The sequence below is a fragment of the Leopardus geoffroyi genome, chromosome A1, assembly GCF_018350155.1.
Source record: "Leopardus geoffroyi isolate Oge1 chromosome A1, O.geoffroyi_Oge1_pat1.0, whole genome shotgun sequence".
NCBI lineage: Eukaryota > Metazoa > Chordata > Mammalia > Carnivora > Felidae > Leopardus > Leopardus geoffroyi.
The window spans coordinates 29597688-29611852 of record NC_059326.1 but is presented as its reverse complement, the minus strand read 5'-3'; the positions used below and the strand labels follow the sequence as shown (position 1 = coordinate 29611852).

The 14165-nt window shown below is 37.0% G+C and overlaps 1 protein-coding gene across 1 annotated transcript in view; it reads right to left on the bottom strand.

The window, feature by feature from the left end:
* The window catches only part of SUGT1 (SGT1 homolog, MIS12 kinetochore complex assembly cochaperone), a 45675-nt gene that overhangs the window by 27099 nt on the left and 4411 nt on the right, over positions 1–14165 (bottom strand). Inside the window, exons 3-8 of the mRNA XM_045478241.1 lie at positions 10011–10101; positions 9260–9329; positions 8484–8554; positions 4461–4514; positions 4066–4082; positions 987–1021 (exon numbers count right to left, since the gene is read on the bottom strand). Of these exons, the coding sequence (XP_045334197.1) occupies positions 987–1021; positions 4066–4082; positions 4461–4514; positions 8484–8554; positions 9260–9329; positions 10011–10101 (338 nt within the window). The remainder of the gene's footprint in view (positions 1–986; positions 1022–4065; positions 4083–4460; positions 4515–8483; positions 8555–9259; positions 9330–10010; positions 10102–14165) is intronic.

Genomic DNA, 14165 nt, shown 5'->3' with positions numbered 1-14165 from the left:
ATACAGTATCTTCCTTCAGTCTCAAGGTACATGGGAAAACTAGTGGGCCTAGAAATTCTAATTATGTGTATCTTTCCCACAGAAGGCTCTAAAACTGTAGGGATCCTCACTTTCAAATTAGATTAGATTAGATTATAAACTCCATGAGGGCAGAGCTATTTATCTATCCTGCCACTATTATATTCCTAAGACTGAGCACAGTGCCTGGTAATATGAAATCAATGTCAGATTATCTTACATTCTAACATCATAGTTATTATTCGATGTTTGTGTTATACTCTTGATGCTGCCACCAAGCTAGTCAAATTTCCCTGTCTACTTGGTACTTGGAGACTCATCCTAAATCTCACCAGAAAGAACATGAATTGTTTTAACATTTTCAAGCAATTTTAGGTAATTAAAATGCACCTTGATTAAAGACATATACTTTAAAAGTCTCAGTTTCCTGCTGAAATTCAGTGAGGATGCAAGGCTCCAGATCAATGCCTTGTGTTTCTGTTACAGTCCTAAGAATACGAGTTGTACACATGGCTAACGAATAATTAAAAATAAATTCAAATACTTGCTAGATGCTTAATTCATCATTGTAACTGTTGCCCTGAGCAACAGTAACTTTCAACTCATGCAGAATTATCCTATGAAAAATATACTCTAAAATATAAAAGGCACAATTCTGTCAAGCCTACTAACTTATTTACCTGTGTAATAACACCTAAAGAGGCTCTTGTCATCTCAAGGTGACATAATATGGAACCAGAAAAAGCAAGTTTAAAGTGAAGTGATTTTAATTTGCCCTTAATCATAAAGACTAACAGGAATCAGCAAACAGCTCGAGAATTTGTTTTCTCGGGCTAAGCACTATTTCTAAAAAAACTAAAAAATACTTAAATTCACAAAGTAAGGACTTGCTCATTACTATTAAACAATAGGATTTTTCCCTTTAGACATATATATCATGCATTATTTCATGAAAAAGAAACACTTACTTGATTTTTGACTGATGAGTCCTCTGGGATGCAGACTGATTTTGGCAAGTCGAAAGAGAAAAATTTTTAAAAACTGGTTTAGCAACTGTATATTAAAACGCACATATTATTAATTTACCCAGTGCTACGGTTACTTTGATATGGAGTAACTACATGAAAACGTCCTCAAAGACAAAGCATAATATTCATAATTGTTAAGTAACACTAGTCATCTCAAAAAATTAGAATATTCAGTATTTTTATAATTTTAAGATTTTTTTTTCTAAAATAAAAGCATAGGGGCGCCTGGGTGGCGCAGTCGGTTAAGCGTCCGACTTCAGCCAGGTCACGATCTCGCGGTCCGTGAGTTTGAGCCCCGCGTCGGGCTCTGGGCTGATGGCTCAGAGCCTGGAGCCTGTTTCCGATTCTGTGTCTCCCTCTCTCTCTGCCCCTCCCCCGTTCATGCTCTGTCTCTCTCTGTCCCAAAAAAAATAAATAAACGTTGAAAAAAAAAAATTTAAAAAAAAATAAAATAAAATAAAAGCATAAAACCCAAAATACTTTCTAAAGGTATGATTGGAAAAGCTTACATCTAAAATGTTCAGTACTAACTCTTTAAAATGAAAATAACAGGGGCGCCTGGGTGGCTCAGTCGGTTAAGCGTCCGACTTCGGCTCAGGTCATGATCTCACGGTCCGTGAGTTCGAGCCCCGCGTCGGGCTCTGTGTTGACCGCTCAGAGCCTGGAGCCTGTTTCAGATTCTGTGTCTCCCTCTCTCTCTGCCCCTCCCCTGTTCATGCTGTCTCTCTCTGTCTCAAAAATAAATAAACGTTAAAAAAAAAAAATTTTTTAAATAAAATGAAAATAACAATGACATTTAAAAAACCATTTTTCAGAAATAGTGTAACTTGGGTCGCCTGGGTGGCTCAGTCGGTTAGGCATTGGACTTGGGCTCAGGTCACTATCTTACGGTTTGGGAGTTTGAGCCCCTCACAGGGCTCTGCATTGATGTTACAGAGCCTGCCTGGGATTCTCTGTCTCCCTCTCTCTCTGCCCCTCCCCAACTTGCGCATGCACTTCTCTCTCAAAATAAATAAACTTTAAAAATTAAAAAAAAAACAACAAAAAAAAAAGAAATTAGTATAAACTTCATGCTTAACAATGGCATCAAACATGGCTCTGGAACATATGAAGGGAACATTTTCATGGTACCTTCCAGATAACAGCTTACTCCATTTATGGTCTCTCAATAACAAACATTCTAAACTGCCCATCAAAAAACAAAGTGACTCTTGATCAATCCATACTTTCCTAAACTACATGTGTGCCAGTTAAAACTATGTAAATCTGAAAAACTTGCCCTGGGTCGTAAGTGACCTCTAAGTTGCCCCTAAATGATAAGCGAAGTGATGGGGTTTGAAGGAAGAAAATAAAACCCCTCTACAGATCTGAGTCTAACTCAGAATTACCCTCCAGCATTAACTATTGACAAATACTCAATCTAGATATCAGATGGAGATAATGACTAGAACAGATGATTCCAGTTCACCTCGGTATAAAGATAAAACTACACTGGTGTCAACTACAGCAGCGACAAAATGCACTGTGACTATACAGCAATTTGTGTTACCAGACGAAGTATTATCCAAATGCTACTCTGTTGTTTTCAGGACTAGTTCCAATCCCCAAAATAGTAAGCCATAAACAAAAATACCAGCGGTGTGAAAGAAGCCAACTTTTAAATACTTCCCTCACCTATCATACTTAGGAATATACACAAGCCTTGGGGGTATAGGGATAACCAGACAGGGTTCACTTTTGGTGATGTTCAAAACTCCAGTCACTACATATGCACATACCTGGCCTCATGCTCACAACCTGTCTAAAGCAGATTAACTCTAGCAGACCCGGTTTACAAATGAAGAAAACCCAGAGAATAAAATATTTTCTCAGTGTCACAATGTAATTCTGGAAGACAAAGATGTACATTTTCATTCAGATTTGAAGAAAGAGACCCAAAAAGGTTAAGTAACTGCCCTTAGAGTTAAGACCACACACGTTTCCTAAATCCTTGTCATTTTATTGCCTAAATTGTAGATGATCACTGCTAAAAAACCACTAGCCGTAATTTATGCGTGTTATTTATAAACATTGTAGTTAAAAAAAGTCAAATAATTTTCAACTCCACCACAATTTTAATTTTTTTTAAATGTTTATTTTTGAAAGAGGGACAGAGTGCGAGCTGGTGGAGGGGCAGAGACACACAACCCAAAGCAGGTTCCAGGCTCTGAGGTGTCAGTACAGAGCCAGACATGGGCTCAGACTCACAAACCGTGAGATCATGACCTGAGCCGAAGTCGGACACCTAACCAACTGAGCCACCCAGGCATCTCTCAACTCCATCATAATTTTTAATTTTTCAGTTTTAAAAGACTTGAAAGTCTTCATGTCCAAACACCAAATATGAAACTAAATTAGACAGATAAACATTTCCAAATTCTAGTTAACTTTTGTGTGGGGGGTTTTTTTTTAATATTTATTTTGTGAGAGAGGGCAAGCGAGCGAGCATGTGCACATGAGGGACGAAGAGAGAGAGAGTATATATATCCCAAGCAGGTTCCGTGCTCTCAGTGCAGAGCTGGATGCAGGGCTCAAACTCACAAACTATGACACCATGACCTGAGCTGAAACCAAGAGTTGGACGCTCAACCAACTAAGCCATCCAGGCGCCTCTGACTTTTGTGCTCCTATTACACCACCATAAACCCTGCAAGTGCTTCCAAGGCAGCAGCTGTTCAACCTAAATGTGAGGATGTTTCAGCAAGGAAAAGAAAAAAAAATAACCACCCTGACCATACTAAAACATACCAAATCAACTTGACTCATTACATTAAATGAGCCCAATAATTTTCATGGCTACAAACCTCTATATTTATTTCATCAAACCAAAATGTATTATTTCAGTTACTAAAGGAAAAAGTATTTGCATCAAATTGCTTAAGATATAACTAAAAGAAAGATCGGTCTGAGTCCTGTCTCAAATATGCATGGCAAAATTATAATTAAGTAAAAACACGAAGGAGAAAAACTTTGTACTTACCACCTCAGATTGTGATCCTATTAAAAACATAAAAACATCTCCGGTTAACAATACACTTATAGACAAAGTTATACACATAATTTCTATGGTGCAAACATACTGACTGATTGCATAAATCAATTTACCATACATCCCAAATAAAAGAAAGTGGTTTAATTTTGCATTCTGGAGTCACTTTAGACTTCTTAGTAATTTCTTACCGGTAATATAATGATACAAATCTATCTAAATCATCCTTTCAATATAACAGTACCTTAGAAATCCCTATCTGAGGGAACTAGTTAAATTTATGATGTATAAAGTTATAAAGTTACAAATAAATTTGTTTAAATCCAAAAATGTCAAACATTTACTTCTTTGTAAACTGAAAGACCTTTAGAAACCTACATGCTTACCATCCTGAGCTTCTTGACACCTTTTAATCCAGACAGTGAAATCAGGATCTGCACCTAGAAAAAAACAGAGTGTAACATCACTCATCTGCACCATCTAACATATCCATTCAACAAATACTTACTGAATATCTACTATGTTCCAAGCAGTGCTTTAGGCACTTGGGGATTCAGCAGTAAATTAGACAGAAACCCTTGTAGTACCACAGTTTATAGCAAGCGTAAAATTACAGCTACAAATATACCAATAGGTTTAACATCTAGACATTCATCCTGAAGAATTTAAAAAAAAAAATTGCTTTTAACCAGTCAACCTTACTGGTTCCCAGATACACAGAATCTCTATTTCCCCTCACCCTCTTCTGTTAAAGGAGCTTCCTCTAGCACAACGAAATCAGATCTGAATTAGAGTCCCTACACACCATCATTTAGTGTGGAGTGGAAGCCTAGTAACAGACAGCTGGACCGGGATCTAAAGGCCTCTCCTGACCCAGGTTTGTTCTCCAAAGCAGCTACCTACCTATCCTGTCTACTATTCTCTCAGTGGCCTTCTTGTTACCATGCCATTCCTACCAAGGGCAAAAAAACACCTCTGGGGCGCCTGCGTGGCTCAGTTAAGCGGCCAACCTCAGTTCAGGTCATGATCTCACAGTTCATGGGTTTGAGGCCCGCGTTGGGCTCTGTGCTGACAGCTCAGAGCTTGGAGCCTGCTTCAGATTTGGTGTCTCCCTCTCTCTCTCTCTCAAAAATGAATAAACATTTAAAAAAAATTTTTAAAAATCCACTTCTGTACTTTGTGTAGTTGTCGAATCTCCAGATTCCACGGGAGCCAACAGATGACAGATGGTGAACTATACACTTAAAAGACGGCAATGCAAACGTGTATGTAAGCAAATTATTACAAGACTTAGAACAATGATGATATCTAAACAGTACAGGGTCTAATGAAATATAATGTTTAAAATTATTAAATGTATTCTAAATAAAAGTTTACACACTCAATCTAATTACAAGCAAGATTATTTTGAAAAATAAAAATTTCTTAAAATGGGGTGCCTGAGTGGCTCAGTTGGTTAAGCATCCAATATGGGCTCAGGTCATGATCTCGCGGTTTGTGGGTTCAAGCCGTGCATTGGGCTCTGTGCTGACAGCTCAGAGACTGGAGCCTGCTTTGGATTCTGTGTCTCCCTCTCTGTCTCTCCCCCACTTGTGTTTTCTTTCTCTCAAAATTAAACATCAAAAAAATTGTTTTAATTTCTTAATATGAAATTTCCTAATACATTAATTTATAAGTGAAATTCAACTACACAGGCCTTAACTAATACCTACATACACGTACATACATATTCATTTTAGTGGGCGAAACAATTACATCAAAATCTTTGATTTGAATAACCTATTATTCAAATTAATCAGTAAATAAAAACCAAGCTTTCTACCATACCAAAGGAAAAAAAAAGTAATATTCTGAGTTATAAATTTTTTACCTTGTCTAATAAGGGAACCCTAACAATTTAACATAAATTTTCCCTAAAATTAAAAAAGCAAATCTGTTTTTAAATTAAATATCCTCAACAGCAATTTTACCAAAAACCAGACACCTTCATTTGAGGCAGACTGAAGTAATTCTAAGATAAAAGTCCATGGCAAGAAGGTATTAAAAAAGAAAAATTTTAGATGGGGAACTTTTGCTCTAAAAAAAGAAATAAAATAGGGCTTTGAAGTCTAGAAAGGGGAATGATTCATGTCTCTTCAGGATTTTCATATATGTATCATACAAGAAAACTGGACTCTAGAATTTGCTAGGAGTGGTGGTACACTGGCTTGCTAAGCGAGTAACCTAATGGTTCACATACTACCACTCTTTCCTAATTTGTAGGTTCCGATTGCAAAGTTGGGCGCGCTGTTCTCTCCTGAGCAGGTATACAGAAGAATAGCAAATAATCAAAACAATACAACAGTAAATTTTTAGAAATATAAAAACACAGTCATGCAATACTTTAAAGTAGAGATTCACAACCTCAACACTACTGATATTTTGGACGAGATACTTCTCTCTGTTCTGGGAAATAATCCTGTAAAACATAGAATGTTTACCAGTATCCCTGGCCTCTACTCACTAGATGTCAATAGCACATCCCCCATCCATCAGTCATGGTCATCAAAAATCTCTTCAGACATTATCAAATGTCCCCAAGGGAGTAAAATCATCCCTAGTTAGGAACCACTGCTCTAGAGAACTGTGAAAAGACTCTATCATTAGAGGAAGATAAAATGACAGTACACAATACACAATAAGAATTCTGTAGTCTACGATTATCTATGAGATTACTTACAACTTTTGTCTGCCAGTATTTTGCAGACTTTTCTGGTTTTTTTGGCTCTTACAATTTCTATACATGTGCACAGATATCCATACTACTAATTTTCACATACTTCTCTGAAGCTGACATTAAAAACTCACAGTACTTTCAAAGCTCCAAGTTTCTTCCTATCACAATTTACCCAAACTGACACTACACTTCCCTATAAAAATCTCTGCTGTAAGGGAATTAAAAGCAAAAGTGAATTACTGGGACCTTATGAAGATAAAAAGCTTCTGCACAGCAAAGAAAACAACCAACAAAACTAAAAGGCAACCAACGGAATGGGAAAAGATATTTGCAAATGACATATCGGACAAAGGGCTAGTATCCAAAATCTATAAAGAGCTCACCAAACTCCACACCCAAAAAACAAATAACCCAGTGAAGAAATGGGCAGAAAACATGAATAGACACTTCTCTAAAGAAGACATCCGGATGGCCAACAGGCACATGAAAAGATGTTCAACGTCGCTCCTTATCAGGGAAATACAAATCAAAACCACACTCAGATACCACCTTACGCCAGTCAGAGTGGCCAAAATGAACAAATCAGGAGACTATAGATGCTGGAGAGGATGTGGAAAAACGGGAACCCTCTTGCACTGTTGGTGGGAATGCAAATTGGTGCAGCCGCTCTGGAAAGCAGTGTGGAGGTTCCTCAGAAAATTAAAAATAGACCTACCCTATGACCCAGCAAAAGCACTGCTAGGAATTTACCCAAGGGATACAGGAATGCTGATGCATAGGGGCACTTGTACCCCAAAGTTTATAGCAGCACTCTCAACAATAGCCATATTGTGGAAAGAGCCTAAATGTCCATCAACTGATGAATGGATAAAGAAATTGTGGTTTATATACACAATGGAATACTACGTGGCAATGAGAAAGAATGAAATATGGCCTTTTGTAGCAACGTGGATGGAACTGGAGAGTGTGATGCTAAGTAAAATAAGCCATACAGAGAAAGACAGATACCATATGGTTTCACTCTTATGTGGATCTTGAGAAACTTAACAGAAACCCATGGGGGAGGGGAAGGAAAAAAAAAAAAAAGAGGTTAGAGTGGGAGAGAGCCAAAGCATGAGAGACTGTTAAAAACTGAGAACAAACTGAGGGTTGATGGGGGGTGGGAGGGAGGGGAGGGTGGGTAATGGGTATTGAGGAGGGCACCTTTTGGGATGAGCACTGGGTGTTGTATGGAAACCAATTTGACAATAAATTTCATATATTGAAAAAAAAAAAAGAAAAAAAAAGAAAAAAAAAATCTCTGCTGTGAAACTTCCCATCTCAGCTACCTGAATAATAACTTAAACTGAATAGACTTCTGAAAAAAGAGCAAATGAAACTTTCACTTGTCTATCAGAAAAATATAAAGCCAGGCTAAGTAAAGGGAGCACAGTGAGTCTTTATATACAGTTTTTAACTTCTAATGGCAAAGTTTACCTGTGATTTAAATGCTAAAGAAAGGACAATTTAATCAATTTTAAGTAAACTCAAATTTTGCAAACAACAGGAAATGTCAGTAAGAAAAGAAAAAAAGATGTTGGGTTTCTACAATGAACTTGAGATGAATTTGAGATTACACTAACAAAATTGAGCTGTGGTATTTAAAATACAGAAATAGTGGGTTAGTTTATTAACATACAATTCCAATACTTACTATCTAATTTCTGTCCTCCTACAAAAGTTTCTAGAGCAGCAGCAAAGTTTTTTTCATGGTATTCACATATCCTGCATGAGCATATTAAAAACAAATACCACACACACGTGAGATCATGAAAAAAGGCTTTCTTTCTAATTAAATATCTTAGCATGCTCTACTGGTAAAAGAAATATTTTAAGTATATGTTAATAAGCCAAGAAGTTTTCTAATATACTGTAACATTAAGTATATCTCCCATTAAAACCCTATTTTGGAACTCATTTCAGAAGGAATTTCTTGATTTTAATTATGTACACTTGCTTATTCCAAAATATAGTTACACTAAGAAATTAAAGAAGTTTCTTAAGAATAAAGTTACACTTAACAGAAACAAGCTGGGATATAAAGTACACAGATACAGCGCTTTCACAGCATTAAATGTAGCCTGTCTAGCTTGGTTGAGAAATATATTCTCTAGTCACTTAAATATAGTAAATCCCAAACAATGAACAAAAACGGATATGAAATCCATCAGTTTCATCTATACCTTCCAATTACTCCAATCATTGCTATTTTAAAAAACACTAGTTATATATCTCCTATCACATACTAACTAGTTATGGAAGTATAAAATTATATTTAAAATTAAATCCTATTTCAGCTGTAAAATGTATTAATAAAATGTATAAATACAGAATTTACTATTTACATAAAACTTAAAATTAATTCATTCAACAAACTAAACACCTACTATCTATAGTCCAGATTCAATAAGAAGAGTGGTTATTGCATACCCTTTTCTCAGCATAGCAATGGAATTATTTGGATTAAGTTCAAGAGATTTCCTTGCATCAGCAACAGCATCTATATACAAAAAAAAAAAAAAAAAAATGGGGTTTTCAGTCAGTTATTTGTGGATCCTAACAAGTTACATACAGAACTTGAATCAGCCTTAGATTTTTAAGTTTTCAAGTTTGAAAATGGACAAATGCTTCTAAATTAGGAAAAGCTAATCCAAGATATAATTCAAAAAACTTTACCCTCATACCTTATGAGCCTAATATTTAGCTTCCTTTTTAAAGCTATTCAGTCTATGAATAAAGCTCTGTGATAAAGTTCATCTAATTTTCTCATTAACATCATTTATGTAATTTGTCTCAAGGTATTTAATTTTTCCCTACCCAGATTCTCTATCCAGAATAAAGTTACACAATACAGAAAGGTATTCTTTTTTATAAAAATTGCAAATAAGAACATTTCATTTAAATACTCTGTGAAATAGTAAATGTAATGCTATTTTTTGTTAGCATATAAAATAACTACAAATGAAATCCATATAAATTGTCCACCCACTGAAGGAAGAAAAGACACCCAGAACATCTGTTTGGGTGTTGCTCAACAAGTTTGTCATGTTTCAGCTACTTTACACCTTGTATGAAAGACCAATTTAAAAATCCTCAAAGATAATCTCTACTGTGTATGATTCACTGTATCTTTGGCAAAATTTACAACTTAAGAAAAAATACAGTCAGTAAGAAAAGTTACCACAGTAATTCCCAAGAAGAATGTAACAATAAGCTCTTTGACAATAATATTCCGCATCATCTGGTTTCTGTTCCAAAGCCTTAGTCAGCTCCTAAAATATAAACATGTTGACTGTTAGTACATGTTTTTTTATTTTTTTTATTTTTTATTTTTTATTTTTTTATTTTTTTTTTCAACGTTTATTTATTTTTGGGACAGAGAGAGACAGAGCATGAACGGGGGAAGGGCAGAGAGAGAGGGAGACACAGAATCGGAAGCAGGCTCCAGGCTCTGAGCCATCAGCCCAGAGCCTGACGCGGGGCTTGAACTCACGGACCGCGAGATCGTGACCTGGCTGAAGTCGGACGCTTAACCGACTGCGCCACCCAGGCGCCCCAGTACATGTTTTTTTAAAAGCAACTGAATTCTAATTAAACATGATTTTTAATCAAATAACCTATTATCATAAGCTATTTGGAGAAAAGATAACAGGGAATTAAAATAAGTCTGGAGCTTTTCTTTGCAAGAGAGTCGGTATCTCCCCTTCTCCGCTCTCCCCCACCAAACCCACAATCTAATGTAGTATCTTAGCACAATTCCTGGCCTACAGTAGAAACTCAATAAATGTTAATTATTATCACCTCATTTATTCTGAACAATTTAGATGATATACATTGACCATCACAGATTTTCTCCTAATTTGGAAAAGACTCAAAGATCATGTAGAAGTTGACATGCTTAGAAAATGCAAAGCTGTCCAATAAAAACAAAGAAACAAACACAAAACCTAGAGGTTAAATCTAGAGTTCAGGGAAGTTAACAGAATCAATAAAGACACAATCAAGCCCATCCTGTCAATGGCAGGCAACCCTAAGAAATTACAGCATTCTGTTTAAAACCCAGATACAATATCTCATAGAAAGCTACTATCAATTGATCAAGATTTAACATCAGATTAAAAGTTTGCCACCCTGGGCAGTCAAAAAAGTATGTTAGGTGGTAGCTGAAACAATGATGCAAGAAGACACAACACGATCACAATTGGCCAACGACAAATATAGGCCAACAGGAATGCTTTCATTCTCTACCCAGTGCTCCCACATCCTAGGGATTTGGTAGTGTTCTTAAAAGGTAAAATCATTTCAAAAGCCACACATCATTAATTTTGCTTTAACCCAGTAGTGTGGTTCTCACAAAGCAATGTATACTATACATGGTAATCATTTACCCAAAATCCAACACACCTAAGATCCACACCATTTTTTACTATCTTCACCTCTACCATCCTGATTCAAGCAATAATGAAAATCAAGATCTGGTTTACATCAATAGGCATAAAATGCTCCAATGTCTTTCACTGACTCAGGACAAAGGCCCAAGTTCGCCCAGTGACCTGCAAGGCCCTCCCTGATACTACCCTCTGCTAGCTTTTCAACCTCCTCTCTTACTACTCTTCCCCTTGTTCGTCTACCCTAAGCAAATTGGCCTCCTTGCTGTTCTTCAAACACCTTAGGACTCTGCACCTGCTGTTTCTCTCACTGGAAAGCTCTTTCCCCCAGACATGCACAGAAGATCCATTCCTTTACTTTCTAGTTAGTGATGAGGCTGTGCCAGAGACAGGATTCAAATCCAGTCTGCCTGACTCCAAATATGGTTTTAAACACTGCCTCTTGGTAATGTTGTTCCAAGTATCTTTCACACACCAATGACATTTTATTAATGTGTTTTCCTAACACTTTAAAATTCCTAAGTTAAATGATACCATCTTGCACTAAACTTTCAACAATTTTGAGAAGAGCTAATAGCTTCTTACCTATCTACTCAAATATATCTTCAAACCAAATTTCTAGCCTCTCCTAAGCAAGAAAACAGGTACATTTCAGGTCAAAAAAGCTACTATAAATTATATTAATATCTGGATCATCTAATTGTTTTATTTTTAACGCTTATTTAAGAGTGCGAGAGAGGGGGGAGAGGCAGAGAGATAAGGAGAGAGAGAATCCCAAGCAGGCTCCAGGCTGTCAGTGCAGAGCCCGACACAGGGCTTGATCTCACAAACCATGAGATCATGACCTAAGCCGAAATCAAGAGTCAGACGCTTAACCGACTGAGCCACCCAGGCACCCCGGGATTATTAACTTAGAAAGCATTTTTAAACATATGTTACATAACAAATCCAGGCCAGACACTGGGGGTACAAAGATAATTAAAATTAAAATGGAGTCAAGTAAAAACTTCTGAATTTCAAAGAACCAACTTGCAAATAACCTTTAAAAGCACAAACTAGGGGCGCCTGGGTGGCGCAGTCGGTTAAGCGTCCGACTTCAGCCAGGTCACGATCTCGCGGTCCGTGAGTTCGAGCCCCGCGTCAGGCTCTGGGCTGATGGCTCAGAGCCCGGAGCCTGTTTCCGATTCTGTGTCTCCCTCTCTCTCTGCCCCTCCCCCGTTCATGCTCTGTCTCTCTCTGTCCCAAAAATAAATAAACGTTAAATTCCCCTTTAAAAAAAAATAAATAAATAAAAGCACAAACTAACTGGTTAAGGAGAAACAGTTACGTGATTCAGTTAAATAAAGCAACTTACTTGTTAGGCTGTTATCTTTGAAAAGTTACCAAGGGACAGAGCACAAACTGAACATTATGACACAAATTTAAATCATAAACTACAATAACCAATTTACTTTGAATAAGCAATACACAGTATAATAAAACCAGAAAAAGTGAAGTTAAAACAATAATTTGTGGTTGTATGAACTACAACAGACTTGTGGCATGTTTTGAGAGTTCTACTGTTTCCGTGACAACAGTTGTTCACTGCTGGAGTACAAAGGGACTGAAGAAAGGTATCTCAGAAGGCAAGGACTTTAGTGCCAACATTTGAATCACAGTGGCAAAAGGCCATTATGTAATGCAGACCAATGGGAAACATACTGTGAACATGTCCAAAGATATATACTTCCATAAAATGGGTTATGCTATGGTCAAGCAATTTATAGTTCTAAAAATAAAGAAACTCAGTGAACTCTAAAGTATAATTACACTGAAATCTTTACCAAGATAATGACAAAGGAAATACCCTGATAATCCAGAAAAAATAAGGGGAAAAAAACTCCTTTTAAGGCATTAAAATTGTTTAAAATTTGGACCTGAGAAAATGAATTTCTAAATCTTTCCAGTTTTAGGCTTTGTAAAAATGCTACTCAACAAGATAACTTGTTGTTAAGGTTAAAAGCTAAAGCAGACTGCTCAGAGGGACCTAACTGCTGAAGGTATGTAGCTCTAGGTATCTCAATTTGACTCCATTTCCCTTTTTCTTCTAGCCACGCTAATCCCCAATCACAGATAATAAACAAGAGTGTCAACCCTTCTCCTTTCCTAAACTATCTAGCACTGCTGAAAACAAAAACCACACAACCATGCACAACTGGTAACATTGCACATTTATGCTAACCAGCTACACTCTCAACAAAGCTATCAATGGTCAGCATCTTTAAAGTCAGCTACCAAACCTCTAATTACATTATACATCCCTAGACCTACCTCCTCCTCCAGAGGATGACCTTGATGCCTTGAACCCAGAGACTTATCACTTCTCAACTATATAACCTTGAGCAAGTTAATCTCTTTGGCCTCAGCTTCCTTGTGAGTAAAATGCAAATACCCACCTCAACTGTTCGAAGAATTATGGGGGGGGGGGGGTGCGCAGAGGGTGCCTGGTGGCTCAGTTAAGCATCTGACTTCGGCTCAGGTCATGATCTCATGGCTCGTGGGTTCGAGCACCGCATTGGGCTCTGTGCTGACAGCTCAGAGCCTGGAGCCTGCTTCAGATTCTGTGTCTCCCTCTCTCTCTGCCCCTCACCTGCTCATGCTTTGTCTCTCCTAAAAATGAATAAACGTTTAAAAAAAAAAAAGATGCACAAAACCCCTGCCACCTTAAAGTTTACAATGGGGCCCACTTTAGATAGGATGGTCTTGGAAAAAAAGCTGAGATGACATTTCAGCTGAAATCTCAATAGGTCTTATCTAGTCCCACTTCACAGGAAACCTGATCCAGAGTGACAAGAGGAATTTTCCTGAGGTTATGGATTTATTATGAAACCAGGATTTTGGATCCAAGCACTCTAATTCCAGAGCCTTTGCTTTTTTCTTTTTTTTTTTTTTTTTTTTTTTTAATTAAA